Source organism: Orycteropus afer, unplaced genomic scaffold (genome assembly GCF_000298275.1).
Source record: "Orycteropus afer afer isolate SDZICR_OR568_19922 unplaced genomic scaffold, OryAfe1.0 scaffold00034, whole genome shotgun sequence".
Lineage (NCBI taxonomy): Eukaryota > Metazoa > Chordata > Mammalia > Tubulidentata > Orycteropodidae > Orycteropus > Orycteropus afer.
This window is the reverse complement of record NW_006921621.1, coordinates 955,076-976,181: the sequence shown is the minus strand read 5'-3', so window position 1 is coordinate 976,181 and position 21,106 is coordinate 955,076. Positions and strand designations below refer to the sequence as shown.

Below are 21,106 nucleotides of genomic sequence, written 5' to 3'. Positions count from 1 at the left end.
GGATTGTGGGGCTGGTGCGGGATCGGGCAGTGTTTCGTTCTGCTGTGCATGGGGTTGCTATGAGTCGGAAACGACTCGACGGCACTTAACAACAACAACTAACAATCTCTGGAAGAATATATAAGAAGCTGGTTAATGTTACCTCAGGGAGCAGCCCAGTCTCAGGACACTGCTTTTTCATTTTTGAAATTGTATCATGTGTAAATTATGTGTATTTACTACCATTCAACTAGGAATGAAAATAATGTACTTAAGAAAAATATTTGTTGCATGTTCTTTTCAGATTTGATGTTTAGGGTCATGTTTATTGAAAAATATTTCAGACCACAAATATGTATTTTGGCTGATAGCAATCATGTTCATTACCTCAAGCCTTTTTTTAGGTTAACATTTATCAAGCACACATTATGAATCTGGTGCTGTAAAGAATAAAGATGAACTGGACAAAATCTAAGCCCTCGTGGAAGGGGAAGACAGTGAAGAAGAAGAAGGAAGAAGAGGTGGAGGAGGCCTTTCTGTATGACCAGAATTTCTCATTGTGCTGCCGTTTAATTTTGTGACTTAATGTCTTTATTGAATGGAGTTGAGTCACAATCCTTGTTTGATAAATCTTAGAAATCAACAAGAAAACACTTGTTTAATGAACTAATCTCATATCTAGATAAAGTATTAAATATTTCAGGTATCAGCTCAGCTCTCCACACCTGCAGCTCTTTAACCCTCTCTCCCAGTTCCTTCTCACAGTTCGCAAGAAGGTATTGTGTGATGCTAGATGTTGTTAGCTGCTGCCAAGTTGTCTCAACTCATGGTGATCTTATGTGTAAAAGAAGAGAATGTTGCTGGGTCCTGCACCATCTCTGTGATCACTGGCATGTTTGAGTTCATTGTTACGGCTATCGTGTCTATGCATTACATTGAAGGTTCTTCTCGTTTTTGCTGACCCTCCACCTTACCACACATGATATCCTTATCTAATGATTGGTCTTTCCTGATGACGTGTCCGAAGTAAATGAGCCAAAGTCTTGTCATCCTTATTTCCAAAGAGAACTCTGGTTGTATTTCTTCTAAGATAGTCTTGTTCGTTGTTTTAGTAGTCTACAGTGTGTTCAATATTCTTCATCAATACCACAATAAGAACATAGTGATCCAAGATATGTGTTTTTTTTTATATCTCTTTAGTTCAGTATACATCAGGGATAATGGAAAACCAACAGATGATGCAACTGAGTGCTGAGAGCCACAACAACGTGAAACTAAGCAGAAAACATTTCACTTCACAGATGAAACAAATTTCCACATCTTGCTGAGTTTGGGAGTCCAAGAGTGAAGAAGGAGAGACACAAAATGTCACTTTTTGTGTGAAGGAAGAAGTCTTGCCCTCAACTTGTCAGGATTACAATTTATGTGCATCAGAATTGACTTAATGGCAACGGTTTTGGTTTATTTTTTTTTTTTAAATGGTTTTTTTTTTTTTATTATTCTTTCATCTTTTCCCAAATCAGATTTTTTGGGGTTTGTAAAAAATATGAGTCATCTTAAAGGACAGAGGTTTAGAAGCATTTCACTGTTGCAACGGTCTAAACCCATGTATCTCATTTCTTCATCAAGATCCCATTTACTGCTCTTACCTGGCAGGGAATATTGATGGTGAGGATGAGGGCCATAGGTGAGGAGAAAAGGATCCTCCTGAGGTGAATGGTATGAGGTGGAAGGGATATAGCTGTTAAAATCTACATGCACCTTCTCTTCATAAAGATCAGCCCCTGGGTTTGGCCATAATTGGTGACAGCTAGTTTTGACTGCAGGTGGTTCCACAGGAATCTGCTGGAAACAGGATTCTGAAGAGTTCAGAGAAGGGGAGAAGTCATAAGGCCAGCTGACCAGAGGAAAAGTATAACTGGGGCAACATTTGTCATTAAGAGGATTTCTCCCCAAAGCCACATTTTTATTCCATGCTTGCAGATCTTCATAATCCGGGTAGATTCCAGAGACAGAAGGCTGAAGCAGGTCTGCACTACTGTAGATCCTACTATTAGACAATTTGCATTTTTCATAGAGCTTAGTGGGACCCAAGCTGGAAGGGGCATCAGGCAGATCAGTCGTCCCCCCAAAAACATAACTCTTGGAGAAGGATAAACAACCATTCAGTGACCTCTGCTGGGGAGCGTTAGAAAGTAAGGGTCCGCTGTAACTACCAGGCAATTGGATACCTTCTTGGAAAGACCAAGTTAAAGGCAAACTTTCACGGCTTTTTGTTTCACCTGGAAGAGCCTGAAAAGGAAAAGGAAAGGCTCATGTTAATAAGTTAAGCACACTAACGCCACTACCACAGGCAGCCACAAGTTATTCAGGGCTCCGTCAGACTGTCCTCATTCCTTACATACTTGAAGCTCAAATGAGAGAGCAGCTTTACCACGACCGCCCAAGACCTGAATGAGGCAAACATTGCTTCCATTTCAGTCTTAAAGCTACCCGCTAGGAACAGCTGAATTTCCTTTTACTCTGAAGAAACGTGAATGTGTTTTAGATGTTTCATCCTCAAATGCAAATCTAATATCCTAATAGTCTTTGTGGAAAACTTAAAAGGAGCTATTCAAGAATAAACAAAATGCAGCTCTAAATATTTATATTATACTCGGTGAACCTCTCGGGCCTTTTTCTCCTCCCTCATCCTTTTTTAATATCATTTGCTTCCTTGACCTTTCTGTTTTGGTGAAACCTGGAGTCTGAGAGACGGGTTGTTGGATTTCCCGCCCTCAGGAGACCTTGTGTGTTCTTGGTTTGGTTGAATCATAAATGTTGTTGTTGTTGTTATGTGCTGTCTGGTCGGATCCGACTCATAGAGACCTCTCCTTGGGTTTCCAAGGCAGTATGACTATGGAAGTAGATTGCCCAACCTTCCTTCCTTCCGAGGAGTGGTTGGTGGGTTTGAACCACCAGCCTTCTGGTTAGCAGTCAAGTGCCTTAGGCAGTATATTACCAGAGCTCCTTTGAATCATAAATGTGTGTGTGCTGTTATGTGCCATCGAGTCTGACCCAACTCATAGCGACCCCTCCTTGGGTTTCCAAGGCAGTATCACTACGGAAGTAGGTTGCCTCATCTTCCTTCCGAGGAGTGACTGGTGAGTTTGAACCGCCAGTCTTCTGGTTAGCAGGCAAGTGCCTTAGGCACTATGGTACCAGAGCTCCTCTGAATCATAAATGTTGTTGTTGTTGTTATGTGCCATCGTTTCAAACCCGACTCATAGAGACACCTCCTTCGGTTTCCGAGGCAGTATCTGTAGCATAGTGGCTAAGGCACTTGACTGCTAACCAGAAGGCTGGCGGTTCAAACCCACCAGCCACTCCTCGGAAGGAAGATGGGGCAATCTACTTCCGTAGTGATACTGCCTCGGAAACCCAAGGAGGGGTCACTATGAGTCGGGGCCGACTCGACGGCACATAACAACAACAACAGTTTTAGAATCATAAATAGGGCCTCTAAAATAAAAAGTGGTAAATTTTTCTTTTTCTCTCTTTCTCCCTCCTTCCCTCCCTCCCTCCCTTCCTTCCTTTCTTTTTCTTCATTCCTTCCATCTTCCCTCCTTTCCTCCTTCCCTCTTTTCCTTTCCTTCTTTCTTTTACTGTGGTAAAAAACATTTGCCAATTCAACATTTTTACGTGTTCAACTCAGTGACATCAATTTAGTTCATCATGTGCAGCTATCACAAATTAGTTTTTTTTTAAATAACTATAGGAAGCATATTTATTGTTCTCCAGCTAATCATATCTTGTTTAACCATGTTATTCCTTTGTCTTAAAGGACAAAGATGTTTCGAAACCTCCATAAAGTATGTTTAGAGCTTCCAGGGATGGGCCACCTCCATCTCTGTTCTCCAGAAAAGTTTGGAATACTACTGAATAGTAGAAAAAATAAAGGAATTATTATCACACTTAAACATACAAATGCACAAAGCTTTGACAATATGCTCATAGAGCAATGGATTCCACATCCAATTTGTCTTCAGGGAGTAGCCCTGGATGAACACATTTGCAGAAACTGCTTGGTTATTTATCTTGTAGATGACTGACTCTTGGTAGAGTGTGCTAAGGAAATCATCTGTTTGTGGGGGGTATAGATGTTTTTTGGGGAAGAAAGCATGAGGCTAATATTTTGTGGAGATCATTTCAGTCAGTTTTGGTTCTATCAGAATCAAAATATGGAGTGTCAAATAAAGTACCAATTCAAGTTTCTTTTAAAAAATTCTAGTAGGAAGATGGTTCTAAAATGTGGAATGTATACCGTTGAGAACATGCTACAGCAAAGAACCAGACCCACAGCCACTGAGAACAGAAGCCCTATAGGACAGAGAGAGTCGAGTCACAGAGGGTTTCCAAGGCTACAAATCTTTACAGAAGCAGCTGCCTCATCTTTCTCCCAGAGTGGCTGGTGCTTTGAGTCATCAACCTTTTGGTTAGCAACCCAATGTTCTAGCCACAACATCACTATAGCTCCTATATGCTTCAAAGATAGTAGAAATAAAGAGTAAAACTTTTTTGGTAGGATGCTTGCTTCTAGACCAGCTTGATGGTGTACGATTTTTGGATTTCATTTAGGTAAGGGACCATGGAAATCTCCGCCCACAAGTTGCAGTATGCTTTGAACATACATGGTGAAAGTCTACCTTTGTCTCTGAGCTCCCCTTCAGCTTCAGAGAGGCAGAGGAAGTCTCGCTGTGCACTTTCTTCCTTGCTCTTCTTGCCTCTGCTTCTACTTTGGTTTCTGGTTTTGGATGATCATGCTCTCCCTTTGACTTAAATAGGAAACAAGAAAATAAACACTACATTGTATCGAGTACATTTTTACTCAATGCCCTGCCATATGACTGGATGTTGTATATAACCATTTTAACAAGACTGGTAATCTTTTTAAGTATCTCCCAAGGCCACCATGCTCTTTCCTGCCTCTGTGCCTATCTACACCATTATCCCCATTGTGGGGATAATGTTATGTTTGTGTGTCAACTTGGCTGGGCCTGGTTGAGTAGCTGGGCAGCTGTGGTAGTTATTCCCCATGATGAGAGTGGTAATCAACTCCATGCTGGGATCTACTACAAGCAGCTGAGTAGCTGCCTTTGGGATGTGGTCTGCTTCCTGTATATAAGAAGAAGCCTTGAAAATAGTCTCTGGCTTATGGCACCTTGAACCCTGCATGTAGCTACGTTGTTGTTCAGCAGCCTGCCATGCTCTGCCGACCTTGGGACTTACAATGGACTTGAATTAACGGTCTGCCGTGTGATTTGGTAATATCGGGACTGTGTCTTGTTACTTGTCAACCTTGGGCTTGGCAGCCTCAGCAGCCAGCAGCTGTCTGATTGAAAGAAGCCTCTGGCTTCAGTGGGCCAGGAGCTGGAGACAGAGCTGAAGCCCAAGGCTGAGGGGTTTTCACCCAGCCCCTAGAGCCTGGCACTTTGAACTTGGACTTAAAAAACCTCCAAACTGTAAGAGAATAAACTCCTGTTTGTTAAGGTCATCCCATTTGTGGTATATTCCTGTCAGAGAAGCACTAGGTAACCACAACACCCATTAAAAAATAAAAATTGCTGCTATAGAATTGATTCTGACTCATGACAGTTCCACGTGTTACAGAGTAGAACTGCCCCACAGGGGTTTTTTTTTTTGGCTTGTAATCTTTATAGAAGCAGACCTGTCTTACATGATGCAGCTGAGCAGGTTCAAACCACTAACCTTTAGTCAATCTCTAACACAAACTCACTGCCCTTGAGTCCATTCTGACTCATAGTGATCCCCACTGGGTTTCCCAGGCTAGAAATCTTTATGGAAGTAGGTTGCTCCATCTTCCTTCTGTGGAACAGCTGGCGAGTTTGAACTGCTGACCTGGTTAGCAGCCAACTGCCTTATCCATTATGCCACCAGAGTTCCTTAGTGGTCAAGCACAAATCATTTGACCACCAAAAAACCAAACCAAATTCACTGCCCTCAAGTCTAATCCAACTCATAGCGACCCCTCCTTGGGTTTCGGAGGTGGTATCTTTACAGAAGTAGATTGCCTCATCTTCCTTCTGAGGAGTGGCTGGTGGGCTTGAACCACCAGCCTTCTGGTTAGCAGTCAAATGCCTTAGGCACTACGCTACCAGAGCTTCTATCATTTGACCCACCCAAGGAAATTCTACTTTCATTAATAGTTCTTATTATTCACATTTTATGGAAACTAGGGGTTAAGGAAGTAAAGCGATTTATTCGGGATTACAGAGCTAGTCAAAAGTCAGAGGAGGTACTCAAACTCAGATTAATTGAAGCACTGAGATAGACTGACTGTGGGGTCAGATTAACAACGCTTCCTTTGCTCCCCTCTTGGGGCTCCCCAAGCACTTTGCACCTCTAAGTACAGCATACAGATAGTTGCTCATGTCTGCCTGCCTCCTCACCCAGAGCATGAGCTTTCTGGCACTAGTACAGACTCTCAGGTCCCTGTACATCTTCAACCTCTGGTGAAGCAACTCGTACTTAGTAAACATCTGTTGAATTAAAGAGAAACTGAGTCACAGGACTCTAATTCAAATCCAACCTGGAAAAAGATGAAGGGTCCATCATGCCTCCAGAAGTTGGTGACTGGAAAGCCCCCATGGCCCCGGCAAGGAATTAGCTTCAGAGGCCCATCACAGTTGGGACAATGTTTCCCTGCAAAAGAGCAGATGGAAGTGACCATCTGGCTGAGCCACGTCAGGCAACTGCTGAGTCTAGGCTGCCTTTCCAAGGTAACCTTGACTCCAGAACAGGACAGAATAAACCTGTGCTCAGTAGTATGGGCTTCTCCTAACTGGGTATTACCTCCTGACCCTCAGAGGCCTGGCCATAGCAATAGCCCAAACCAGTCTTCCAACGGACGGAGTAGGCAATTGCTTACCCAGTGGAATATTTCACAGGTCAGGGAAGAGCTCTTCTAAAGCCCCTCCCTACTTAAAATTCTTTGTAGAGAAAAGGAAAAATTCTTTCATTTCACAATTAGAAGTAAGGGTTAAAGGGGCAGAGCCACATGGAAGAGATAATATAGTTACTTAGATTTTTGTTGTTGCTGTTATTAGAGGCTGTCAAGTTGGCTCTAACTCATAGCAACCCTATGTACAACAGAACGAAACACCTCCTGGTCCTGTACCACCCTCACAATCCTTGCTATGTTTGAGCTCATCATTGCAGTCCTTCTCATTGAGGGTTTTCTCCTTCTTCACTAATCTTCTACTTTACCAAGCATGACATCCTTCTCCAAGGAATGGTCCCTTCTGACAACATAACCACAGTAAGTGAGATGAGATCTGACCGTTCTCAACTCTAAGGAGCATTCGGTTGCACTTCTTCTGGGATAGATTTGTTCATTCTTCTGGTAGTCTATGGTATTTTCATTATTCTTCGTCAACACCACAATTCCAAGGTATCAACTCTTCTTTGGTTTTCCTTATTCATTGTCCTGCTTTCACATGTATATGAGGTGATTGAAAATACCATGGCTTGGGTTAGGCACACCTTAGTTTTCAAAGTGACATCTTTGCTGCTTAACACTTCAAAGAGATCTTTTGCAGCAGATTTGCGTAGAGCAATATGACGTCTGATTTCTTGACTACTTCCATGGGTGTTGACTGTGGATACAAGTAAAATGAAATTTCTGACAATTTCAATCTTTTCTCCATTTATTGTGATGTTACTTGTTGGTCCAGTTGTGAGGATTTTTGTTTTCTTTATGTTGAAGTGTAATCAGTACTGAAGACTGTAATCTTTGATCTTCATCAGCAAGTGGTTTGAGCCATCTTCACTTTCAGTAAGCAAAGTTGTGTCATTTGCATATTGCAGTCTGTTAATGAGTCTTTCTCCAATCCTGACATTGTATTCTTCATAGTCCAGATTCCTGGATTATTTGCTTAGTCTACAGATTGAATAAGTATGGTGAAAGGATACAACCTTGATGCACACCCTTCTTAATTTTAAACCATGCAGTATCACTTTGTTCTGTTCAAATGACAACCTCCTGGTCTTTGTTCAGGTTCTTCACAAGTGTAATTAAGTGTTCTAGAATTCCCATTCTTTGCAATGTTATCCATAATATGTTATGATCCTCATAGTCAAATGCCTTGCATAGTCAATAAAACACAGGTAAACATCTTTCTGGTATTCTTTGCTTCCAGCCAAGATCCACCTGACATCAGCAATAACATCCCTCATTCCATGTCCTCTTCTGAATCCAGCTTGAATTTCTGGAAGTTCCCTGTCAATATACTGCTGCAAGTATTTTTTAATTATCTTGAATAAAATTTTATTTGCATGTGATATTAATACCATTGTTCGATAATTTGCACATTCTGTTGGGTCACCTTTCTTTGGAATGGGTACAAATATGGATGTCTTCCAGTTAGTGGACCAGGTAGCTAGTTGTCTTTCAAATTTCTTGGCATAAATGAGCAAATGCCTCCAGTGCTGCAGCCATTTGGTGAAACATCTCAATGGGAATTCTGTCCATTCCTGGAGCCTTGTTTTTCACCAATTCCTTCTGTGCAATTTGGACTTCTTCCTTCAAATTGGTACAAATTTGTTCTTGATCATATGCTACCTCCTGAAATATTTGAACATCAACCAATTCTTTTTAGTACACACCAAGTTGTATATCTGGGAGCTCTGGTAGCATAGTGCCTAAGGCACTTGACTGCTAACCAGACGGCTGGCGGTTCAAACCCACCAGCAACTCCTCGGAAGGAAGATGGGGCAATCTACTTCCATAGTGATACTGCCTCAGAAACCCAAGGAGGGGTCGCTATGAGTCGGGTCCGACTTGACAGCACATAACAACAACAACAAGGTGTGTATTCCTTCCATCTTCTTTTGATATTTCCTTCATCATTCAATATTTTGCCTATAGAATCCTTCAATATTGCAACTCAAAGTTTTTATTTTTTTTCTTTAGTTCTTTCAGCTTGAGAAATGCCAAGTGTGCTGTTCCCTTTTAGTTTTCTAACTCCAGGTCTTTGCACATTTCACTGTAATACTTGACTTTGTCTTCTTGAGCCGCCCTTTGAAATCTTCTGTTCAGGTGTTTCATGTCATCATTGCTTCCATTTGCTTTGTTGTTGTTGTTGTGTGCCGTCGAGTCGGACCCGACTCATAGCGACCCCTCCTTGGGTTTCTGAGGCAGTATCACTATGGAAGTAGATTGCCCCATCTTCCTTCCAAGGAGTGGCTGGTGGGTTTGAACCACCAGTCTTCTGGTTAGCAGTCAAGTGCCTTAGGCACTATGCTACCAGAGATCCTTCCGTTTGCTTTAGCTACTCCATATTCAAGAGCGACAAGTCCACAAGAGCCAAAATATGATCTTGATTATATCCCATCTGAATTTAGAGACCATTTGAAGAATAGATTTAATGCATTGAACACCAATGACCAAAGACCAGTTGAGTTATGGGATGACACCAAGAATATTATACATGAAGAAAGCAATTGATCATTAAAAAGACAGAAAGGAAAAGTTAGATTTTCACTAAGGTGTAAATAACTGATACCAGATCTTGCCTTGAGAGTATTTTGAAGACAAATGACAAAGAAAGTACATGATGTAACTTGAGGTCTGAAGAGGGAAAGGTAAAGAGAACACTGAGTCTATCTATTTCATGAGTCAGTGAATATGGTTAAAAAAAAAAAGAATAAAAGAAATCAAATGAACAAGTATCTTAGCATGTGACTATGGTATGACCCTCAATGATATAGAATTCAGTCCAATCTCATATTTAATCTCAGTGCTCCTACTCTTGATTAAAGCACTCATCAAGAAAACGTAGGAGCCCATTCCAAAGGGGCAAACCTGATAAACTACTTTCTTTTGAACTTTGTATGGGTGCACTGATGAATTAATACTACTTCCCTAAGGGACACTTCTTCCTTTCAACAGGGGATTTGAATTAAGTGCCTGTGGTGTAGTAAATTACTTAATGTGGCTTTTCTACCCATAAGTCTTTGTAAACCCCAAGGTGGGATTTTCTATGAGCAACTGAGGAGCTCCTGATTGCTGAAGTTGTCCACCTGGAGTATTTCTGTTGGGTATGGCACAAAACAATGTTCTGGGAGGTGCCCACTCTCTCTCACGTGGTTAGAGTTCTGAGGCTGTGATTGGCTAGTTTGACCACCCTTCCGGGCTCAAAAGGAGACCTCCTGGAGGCAGAACTCGCTCTGACTGCTGGTGGAGGAAGACGTGCTGCGGAAAGAGACACACGCTCCTGAATGAGACACGTGCTGCTGGGAAAGAGACGCAAGAGACATGCATTGCTGAGTGAGACACTGAGGGACCAGCACTGCTGGGAAAGAGACTGAGAGAGACTGTTGGCTGAGGGATGGTGGGCTGGAGAGAGAGACTGAGCATTTTTTCCTGAACTCAAATTGTAGCTTGGTGCTTCCCTAATAAACATCGTAATCTGTGAGTTTTGTGTGGCCACTGCAGCGAATTATCGAACCCAGGAGAGAGGTGGTGGGTGCTCTGGGAGGAACGGTTGGAGAAAGGGCTGGAGGGAGGCAGCATGTCTGGCCTTGCAGTAATAGGCCTTGGGTTACTGCTGGTAACCCTGTCTTCCTCTTGTGGGATTAGAGGAGGTCAGAACATGTGGCCTCCTTGCCCTTTTTGCAGTGCCTCTGGATATGGCAGATCAGTGGGACTGATACTGGGGGTGCAGGGGTCTGGTTGGTTCCCTTCATATGCTGTATGTAGGAATAGCCTTTGTTTTTCCCACATCTGGTGTGACGTGGGATGTGTGGGCACATAGCAGCCCATCCCGGGAGGAACATGTGAGTTGATACCGGCTTCCCTGCCAGTTCCATCAAACTCTACTCACTCTGTTGCTTCTGCCGGGCTTTGTCACAGATGGCAGGGCGCAGGTAGATCTTGCGGCCTTCCTCGGCAGAGCAGTCACGGCTGCACACCACCACACCCAGGCAGGATTTCTTGAGGATGCGAGAGTTGTGGTTATTGGTGTTACGCATGGCCCAGCTGCTCAGGTGCCTCTGTGCACTCCTGTCTTCTGAGCTGTAGATATACTTTGCATAGGAATCTGGCCATTCCTGGAACCAGTTGGTTTTTTTCACATTCTGATAGAAACACAAGGAAAATAGTATTCTCATAACTAGAAAGCACAATCATCAATCACTGTGAAGTCAATACACATGAAGGATGGCTGGGCCCTTGAGAGACCTATGGAAAAGATTTTGTTATTAGCTTCAAGCCAGCCCCCAATTCATGGTGACCCCATGCACAATGGAACAAAATGCTGCCCAGGCCTGTACCGTCATCTTGATTGGTTGCAGATAGGACCACTGTGATCCGTAGGATTTTCATGGACTGATTTTCAGAAGTGAAGTGCCAGGCCTTTCCTCCTAGCCCACTGTACTGTGGAAGCTCTGCTGAAACCTGTTGGCATCATAGCAGCATGCAAGCCTCCACTTTCAGACAGGTGATAGTTGCACATGAGGGACAATGGCTAGGAATCAAACCCAGGTCTCCTGCATGTGCAGTCAGAAGTCTACCACTGAGTCACCACTGCCCTCTGAAATGGCCTGTTGTTGTTATTAGGTGTCGTTGAGTCAGTTCCGGCTCATAGCAACTCCATGTGACAGACCTTTAGGGTTTGCCCCATAAGGTTTTCTATGACATAATCTTTACAGGAGCAGATTACCCACCCACTGCTGTCGAGTCGGACCCGACTCATAGCGACCCCTCCTTGGGTTTCCGAGGCAGTATCACTGCGGAAGTAGATTACCCAACTTTCCTTCTGAGGAGTGGCTGGTGGGTTTGAACTGCCAGCCTTCTGGTTAGTGGTCAAAATGCCTTAGGCACTATGCCACCAGAGCTCCCCAGGAGCAGACTGACAGTCCTTTTTCCATGAGGCCACTAGGTGGGTTCAGACCACCAGCCTTTTGGTTAGCAGCTGAGTGCTTAACTGTTTGCACCATCAGGGCCTCTCTGGAAAAGACCTTCAGTTCTGACTGTGAGGTCTGAGAGATCAACACAACAGTGGCAACATCACTGCTATGTCTATCAACCATTCAGTTGCTGATCCAAATGAGCTGTGATTCAGCCCTTGTGAGTCCTATCCAGCTGATACTTCTCTAACACTTGTTGACAAAATTATGACCATTTCTCCCTAATGTGTGAGTTGAAAAAATATTATTGTGTTCTTACACAATTACTATGGAAAAAGTATGGCAGGATCAAGTATGACATTGCTTTAAATCACATTGTGGTTGCTTTGTTGGGAAGTGTATGGGCTAACGTAAAGTCATCAGACACAAGCGGTGGAAGACAAGAAAACCCCATTTAAGGAAGGTTCTGAAAGTCATTTCCTCCCCTTAGGGATATTTTCTTTCTTTATCTACCCCTTCTACTCATGTTCCTCAAACATGGCAGCTGAGTAAGGAAGAGTTAATTTTGACTGAAAACTTCCATGTTCTTGCTCAGGACTGGAACTATTTGCTCAGGACTGATACTAATGAATTTCTGACTAAACTCTCCTTTAAAAGGTAAGGGGCACACTATCTGCCATTACTGAATATTTTGATAAAAGATTCTAGAATTCTGATGAAAAGTGGGAGGGAAGGTAGAATAGAATTTCAACTTTCATGGCATTCAGGAATTTCTGAAACCACTGAGGCTGGATAAACCCTCAAAATTATTGCCCTGAGATAATCTTTAACCCTGAAACCATAAGCCTTCTTTAAACCAAATAACAGTCTGGTTGAACTAGGAAAGAATGACTACAGTGAGCCTTGTACTCTTCTAAAGAACTTACTGTGTTGGGAAATCCTACTTCCGTAGTGATATTGCCTCAGAAACCCAAGGAGGGATCGCTATGAGTTGGGGCCGACTCGAGGGCACATAACAACAACAATAACATGTGGGATCAAACTGTTAACTAGAATTGTTAGATAGGAAGCTTAGGAGGAAGAGAGTTTATGTCAACAGGGGAGGAACAAATTGGAAAAGGATGGTGAGAATGGCTACACAATTTGAAGAACGTAATCAATGTCACTGTATTGTACATGTAGGAATTATTGACTTGGTGTCCGTTTTGCTGTGTATATTATAAATAACAACAATAATAAAACAAGGCAAAGGGCACAGAACACACATCCTAATAGCATAATTCTCTGGCTTTCTGTGCCTCTGTTTCTTCATCTGTAAATAGGAATAGTGTGTCAACCAAGAGTTGTTCTGAGGATTAAATACAATTATATATATATATACGAAGACAGCATCTAGAGTGCAGTGAGCTCTAAATAAGTGGTAATCGCTGATATGGAGGCTCATGTTCCTAGGCTCTGCAGTGAGCTCTAAATAAGTGGTAATCACTGATTGGTGGCTCATGTTCCTAGGCTCTGCATTGGCACACAGACCAATTCCTGCATTGGATAGAGCCTGCCCAGTTCTTAAAGTGAGAATCACTGAGCAGTCTCAGCAGTCAAACTCAGGCTGTGCCCACGCCATGGCTTCCAGAGACCTGATGTGTTAGGGGAACATTTTTCATCTAGAAGATTCTAGAAGGTCAGAATGGAGCGTACTCCTCTTCTTTGTTTCCCCAACAAGAAAGCACAGCATAGAATATGAGAAAAGAAAGACAAAAGAGTTCCTCCCCTCCTCGCGGGGTGGGGGTGGGGAACAAATTCCAAAGTCAGGATGAATGGGCAGCCTGAGAAAGTTTGTGTTTATCAAGCTTTCAAGTTTAGAACGTCATAACATGAGACTTGGCCAAGTGCCTTTTCTTCTGAAGCCTTGTTTTCCTCTTCTGTAAAATGGTGCATTGAGAAAATCAGCCTCACAAGTGTGCTGTGAAGAGCAGATGCATTGTAAACTGTTAAGACCTATATTTGTCTGTCCTATACTATTAAGTATTTTATTTTTGTTTGTCCTACACTGTTAAGTCCTATATTTGTTTGAATTTCTATGGACATGGAGGTAGGTTTGAAGAAATATGAGAGGTTCCATGTACAAGAGGGAAGTCCCTGGGTAGTAAAAACAGTTAACATGCTAACCAGAAGGTTTAGTATTCAAGAGGCACCCTAGAAGAAAGGCCTGGCAAACTCCTTCTGGGAAATCAGCCATTGCAAACCCTGTGGAGCCCAGTTCCACTCTGACACAGATGCAGTCACCATAAGCTGGAATTGACTAGACAGCAATTGGTTTGGTTTTGGGTTTTGATCAGGACAGCAGACACAGGGGCAACGAGCAAAGCAGAGATTTTCATGTTTTCAAGGTGAGAGGTCCCTTCAGGTTGGCCAGTGTCACACATCCTGTGGACTGGGAGGAGGGGAAAACATTTGTGACAGCTTTTCAGATGTTCTGATTAAGGCGAAGACTCTTTGTGGAGGAAGAAATGATATCTAGTGTCTTCTAAGCTTTTGCTTAAACAGTCCCTCCACCTAGCACCCTAGTTATCCAGTGGCATTAACAAAATAATGAGTCATAATGTTGACACTGTTTAAAGGACCGAGAAAATTGTTGGGAGTATCTATGTTCACAAAGGAGCTCTGGTGGCGTAGTGCCTAAGGCATTTGACTGCTAACCAGCAGTCTGTCGACTCAAACCCACCAGCCACTTCTCGAAAGGAGGGTTGGGCAATCTACTTCCATAGTGATACTGCCTCAGAAACCCAAGGAGGGGTCGCTATGAGTTGGATCCGACTCCACGGCAGTAAGCCATAGCCATATATGTTCACATCGAGCTATTCTCTTAGCTTGTTATTTATGTCTAGTCTTTTGACCTGGATATTTAGTTGGTGTTTGAGACATCTTTTTACATTGAAATTGAGAGAAAACCCAGATCCCAATAATGCGAAGGAACCCAAGTGTCAAATGGATGGTAGCAAGTTCTGAAAACCTTTTAAATTTAAAAGCATCAGAGAGGTAAAATTTAAAAAGAGAGAATAATCATTTCTTAATCTTGTTTAGTAAGGCCCACGAAGTATTTTCTTCTTTTCAGATCCTTTGTTTATTTTAATTTCTAACTTTTCATGAGTAACTCTTTGTTTTTCCTCTTGGTTAAGAAGTTTATAATTTAAAGGGAATATTCTTAAGGTTTCCAACACATAAATCTAACTGATTTATATTTTATAGTCTTACAGATAACACATCACTGCTGTGTGTGGGAGGGTGTTAATTAATATTTCTATGATTTCTTTGTGCAATTTATCCACAAAGAGATTTAATCCTTTAACTCAATCAAAATCTTTGAAACTCTATGTAATGAAAGAGAATCCTTCATCCTCTCCTCATTCTAATTTACCATAACTACTTGAAATTTTAATAGTGTCTTAAGGATCAATTAAGGAGATCTAGTGTTGCAATGGTTAAACATTTGGCTGCTAACCGAAAGGTCAGTGGTTTAAACCCACCAGCTGCTCTGAGGGAGACAGATGTAGCAGTCTGCTCCTGTAAAGATCACAGCATCGGTCACCCTATGAAGCAAGTTCTTCTCTATCTATAGTGTCACTATGAGTTGGACTCAACTCAACAGTAATGCAAAGGTTTGTTTTGTTTTGTTTTGTTTTGTTTGTTTTTTTTTTTTAAGGATCAAACATATGCTATAATTACATAAAACGAGTAAAGTCTAATTATTGTCCAGACTCCTTGCCTGTGGAGGAAGAAGTTATCTCTACTGAAATATGGTACCAAAAATATCTACGTTATCACATTATTACATTAAAACTGATTTTCATTTAGAATGTAGTCCCTTCTCATATAAAACAAGTATCTACCAGATTTTCTTAATTATAAGAATAGCTTATTAATTCCTTATAAATAAATGTTTCCAAGACAAGGATAGCAAACAGGTACACTTAAACCAGATTAGATAAAAAATAAATTAAACGTTACTGATGGAAAATACAGAAAAAGTTAGCCAGCATTTTGATTTGCATGCTTCTCAGGAACTTATCTCTTCTGTGCCAACTAGAAAGCAAATTCAAAGTGTTAATAATCGAGAGAAATTCAATTCAAGAAAATGCTTCTACATTAGCTCAAGTATTATTCCTTTAGGTAGTGCTGCAATTTCCTACCTGACTTAAGGAGTTAAGACTAAGAACAAAGCCCCTTGGTTGCTCAGACAACACTAAAACAGGCCAGAGTACCCCCAGCTTCCAAACTCTATCACTTTCTTCTCCCTTCCCTTCCCAACTCTACCCAGCTAAGCAAGGGACCTGTTGGTAGGTACTCAGAAGAGAGTCTATGGTACCTCAGATGCAGTACTGCTCCCTCATTGTACTGCTACCTTATTACATCACACACAGTGACAAAGATATTCCTGCCTCAATGGGGGAACCCCAATAATCATAGGAGCTCATATAGGTAGATCTGTCCCATGTCAGTGCAAATGACCTTGAGACCAAGGAGAATACTGGGCAAAAAAGGCAAAGTCATGGGTATCACCGTCAGAGCAACAACAATGTGTTCTGATCATGGAGTCAGATAATCATTGACAAGAAAACTAGACTCTGGTTTACCTGTTGGCTCTCTAGCACCAAGACACATCTGATCACTACAAGTGATTGATTCTGATTACATTCAGTCATTGAAATCTATAGAAACAGTTCAAATATTCACTGTTGTTCAAATTTTGAGCTCAACTGTGCAGATGCAAAGGAAATTATGCTGTCCAAAAGCATGGTCTGGGAATTAACTAATCAGAGATGTGGCTCCATTAGGGCTTGATGTATCAGGTTTTAGGTTAATCTTTATTTATTTTTTTATTGTTATTTGTTGCCATCAAGTTGATTCTGATTCACGGCGACCCCCTGAGTGCAGAGTAGATTTGCTGTACAGGGTTTTCAAGGCTGTGACCTTTTGGAAGCAGATGGCCAGGCCTATCTTCTGAGGTGCCTTTGGGTGAGTTTGAACCACCAACCTTTTGGCTAGTAGTCAAGTACTTAACCATTTGTGCTATCCAGGTCCAGTATTTATGTTTAAAGTGGTATATTTTTATGTTTTCTCTACAAAGAATATACTTAAACCTTGACATTCTGTGAGTTAATATATTGGTATGGGTTTGGCCTGGGTTTAATCTGAACACTGTGCAGTGCTTAGGAACAAACTGTTTCAGGGTGTTTGTCTGCTGTGATGGTGTTGGAACAACCTGTACATCCATGATTCTTCTAGAAAAACTGGTTCATGTTAGGAAGAGAATGAGTACTATTTAGGAAAAAAGGAATTGATTTTCTTCCCGATTCTTAACCAGAAAAAGAAAAAGAAATTTCTAAAAGAATCAAGACTTCTGCTCAAGTATTACAATCAGTATTAATGAGAGTGTGACCCTGTCCAGGACCCCATTGTTAAAGAGGCTAAGATCAAACCAATACCAGACATTTGCTGCATAAACCAAGCAAACTCTAAAAACAATTAAATTGAACTTCCAAAATGCAAATGTAATTTAAGAGGGAATAGAAAAAGAAAGCAATGTTGGTGTATTACATTGGTATGGAATAAAGAGATCTGTATAAATGACTGTTTTGAGTAAGTCAAGTGCTTGCAGTTCTGTGTTCACTCCCTGGAGGCTGGATAAAAGAGAAATGGAATGAAAATAACTACCACAAGCTGGAGGAGTGGCCAGAAATCAAGGAAATAAATATTTGTAAAGAGGTAAATACAGGAGTTCTGGTAGCGCAGTGCCTAAGGCACTTGACTGCTAACCAGAAGGCTGGCGACTCAAACCCACCAGCCACTCCCTGGAAGGAAGGTTGGGCAATCTACTTCCATAGTGATTCTGCCTCGGAAACCCAAGGAGGGGTCGCTGTGAGTCGGGTCCGACTCGACTGTACATAACAACAACAAACGCAGTTGGAAGGAGAAAACATACATGTAACAAATACAGAGGAGGAATGATTTGCTGAGCTCAAGTAGCATGGAACTTTTTCTGATCAGGACCTTTTCTGATTATGATGATGAAATTTTCCAGATAGTAAGCTAATGGCTTTTCAAATCAGTAACCAGTTGCCAAGGAGTCGATTCTGACTCATGGTGACCCCATGTGTGTGAGTAGAATTGTGCTCCAAAGAATTTTCAATGTCTGATTTTTTTGGAAACACATTGCCAAGGTTTTCTTCCAAGATGGATTCAAACCTCCAAACATCTTTACCAGTCAAGCATGTTAAATGTTTGCATCAGCTAGTGACTCCCCCCCCAAAAAAAACCCTCATTGCCATCAAGTTTATTCCAATCCACAGTGACCCCATAGGGCAAAAGTAGAACTACCCCACAGTGTTTCCAAGGCTGCAATTTTTATGGAAGCAGACTGCCACATCTTTCTCCCATGGAGGGGCTGTGGGTTAGAACCACCCCACCAGAGACTCCTATTGCCTATAAAATTACCAAATCCTCTTAGAATAACCTGACTTCAAACCACCTTTCAAGCTAGAAGCTCCCTAAATCTCTTCACTGAACCCCTATGCACAAGTTCCCTCAAACATATACATCAAAGAACCTTCAGATTTTTGCATCCTCCACTTTGGCTTGATCGTTTTATTCCCTGTCTTCATCTGACCTAATCCTCCCCACTTTACAGCACACTTCTTCAGAAAAAGCCCCTGGCAGGATGCTTGGCCTTATCTAACACATCCAAGTCATGCTAAATACTCCCCTCTTTCGTATTTCCCTAGAATTTTCTATCTGGTGTTGATTTTTCACTCAGGCACTGATTTTGTTCCATCAGCACTGATAGATCATAAGTGTTTCCATGGACATGAACACCTCTTGATGACCCCTGTTTCTCCAAGCCTGCTCTAGTGTCTGGCACAATGCTGCGGCTCTGAAATGTTTGATGTTCTAATGAGAGTTGTTCTCACTGTTGTTGAAACCAAGTAAAGTAAAAACTATTTTCCCCACCCTGGTACCCGCATGGGAATAGATAAGTAAACTAAATTACCCCAAACTATTTCCCCATCCCAGACAGATGAGTATTCAGTTCCTTAAAGAACTGAATGGAAAGAAAACATTCTTTCCTGCAGGTGATAGATGCACTAAAAGTGACTTAGAAAACCCCTCTGCCCAAGCAGCTGATGACAGGAAGCTGGTGTGACTCATCCGCCTCTGGGCGCAATCATCAAACATTTCACGCCCCAAATTCCTCAACCTTTTGTGAATATGCATAACCCCCTCTTCTGAAACCTACAAAAACTGTATTTCGATAACATCTCGGGGAGTCAGATCTGGGTACTGGACTACCCCTACTCCCTGAATTGCTGCTTGGCAATAAATAATTTTCTCCCTTCTTAATCTCGGTGTGGAAACTGTTTTAGCCTGACTGCGCACCAGGCAGGGACCTGCGTTTGGTCCTATATCATTGTCAAAGATTAATCCATAAAATCTTAAGAAATCTGAGATATAAATAAAGAGGTATGTAGTTTCTAGGACCAGAAGATGCAATTAGCATTTGGGTGACATCCTGATATTTCAAGCATGAGAGCAGCTTAACAGAAAAAGAACTTACTCAAGTGTCGTAGGAGTGGTTGTCCTGCAAGAACATAAAATTATGAAAAATTAACTACGAATTATTTATCTAGAGACAAAGAAGGAAACTGGGGAAATGTGTATTTATGACAAGCCACTGCATTTGATCCTTTAAGCTAGTTTCCTCTTCCACCCCCACAGATGATCTGAAGAATATTAATCTATTGGGGGAGGGGGACTCCACAAAAAATAAGTTTGGGCAACACTGTCTAACACAGCCTCCTTTTGTGAGAAAGACTACCATACATGAGTGTGGGAAAGGCTCCAAAGGAATTCTTAAAGGAATCTGTTTACTTTGTTGAATCCACTGTTCCTCCTCTACCACCCCCAGCACTGTGACATCTATTAAAATTCTTTGTAACTTAAACATTGTTCCGCCTCCTACTTTGGCGAGTAGCGCCTAGGATCTTAAAAGCTTGCAAGCAGCCATCTAGATGCAACGATGGGTCCCTCCCCGTCCAGAGCAAAGAAGAATGAAGAAAACCAAAGATTCATGGAAAGAATTAGTCCTAGCGGCTGGTACACCATGCAAACTGCAGCCTATACAACTATGAGACCAGAAGAACTAGATGGTGCCTGGCTACCACTGTCAACCACTCAGAGGGGGATCTATGTAGGAAATTCTGGATAGAGAGGGAGAACGATGTGGAACAAAACTCAAAATCATTTGGGAAAAAAAAAAAGGGAGGACCAGATTTGCTGGTCTGATAGAGCCTGATGGAACCACTGAGACTATGGCCCCTAGGTACTCTTCAGGAATTGAACCCACACCTGCGGCTTCCAGCCAAACAATAGACAGGCAGAGGAGTTGAATATTTACCTGAGATAGATACACTCCTTGGTGAGAACAATCATGGGAAAAAGAAGGGCTGTGTATGAGACAGCTCAGGGGGCAGGAGTGCATGAGGAGATAGACACAGGGAAAAGGCAACTATCAGGAGGAAGTGGGAGGAAAACTGTTGCATTGTGGTGAATTGTGGTCAGTGTCATGAGACAAAGTGTATGCAAACTACTGCATGGAAAGTGAATTTGCTCTGTAAATTTTCACCCAAATCACAATTAAAAAAAAATTATTTGTAACATGTACACTATAGGACACATTTGGGGAAACACTCCTCTAAACAGTTTAGAGATTTTGGCAGAGTATGTAAAGGTTCACTGTTTTCATTTCACAGAGGAAGTAACAAAGACTTAAGTCAATCTACTTGTCTAGAGTCACATAGATTACAAGCAATGAAGCCATTTATTAATTAATTCCATGTATATGTTTGTTGCTTAATCCATGCCAGGCACTGCGTCAGGCCCCCTTCTGACTGTCTTAGAATGCAGGCCTTGCAAGTTTCAGGTCACAGAATCCTAGAAAATTAGAACTAGCAGATACACAAGAGATCATTTAATATGGCAAAATGAAAGAAATGTTGTATATAGGCAGGTAGTATGTTTACATTTTTAATAATAAAATCTTGTAAAAAAGATGTTAGTGTAATACCCTGCCCTCAATTTCAGAAGAAAGAGAATCTCAGAAAAAGAAGACAATTCCTCAAGTCTTTACAAATAAATGAGGCAGAATTTGAACCCAGGTTTCAGCATT

General features: G+C 41.7%; 1 protein-coding gene across 1 annotated transcript in view; it reads right to left on the bottom strand.

The window, feature by feature from the left end:
- Positions 1–1,530: 1,530 nt before the first annotated feature.
- Positions 1,531–21,106, bottom strand: part of GCM1 (glial cells missing transcription factor 1) — a 29,240-nt gene continuing 9,664 nt past the window's right edge. The window contains exons 2-5 of the mRNA XM_007936138.1: positions 10,863–11,115; positions 6,569–6,681; positions 4,665–4,793; positions 1,531–2,271 (exon numbers count right to left, since the gene is read on the bottom strand). Of these exons, the coding sequence (XP_007934329.1) occupies positions 1,531–2,271; positions 4,665–4,793; positions 6,569–6,681; positions 10,863–11,115 (1,236 nt within the window). The remainder of the gene's footprint in view (positions 2,272–4,664; positions 4,794–6,568; positions 6,682–10,862; positions 11,116–21,106) is intronic.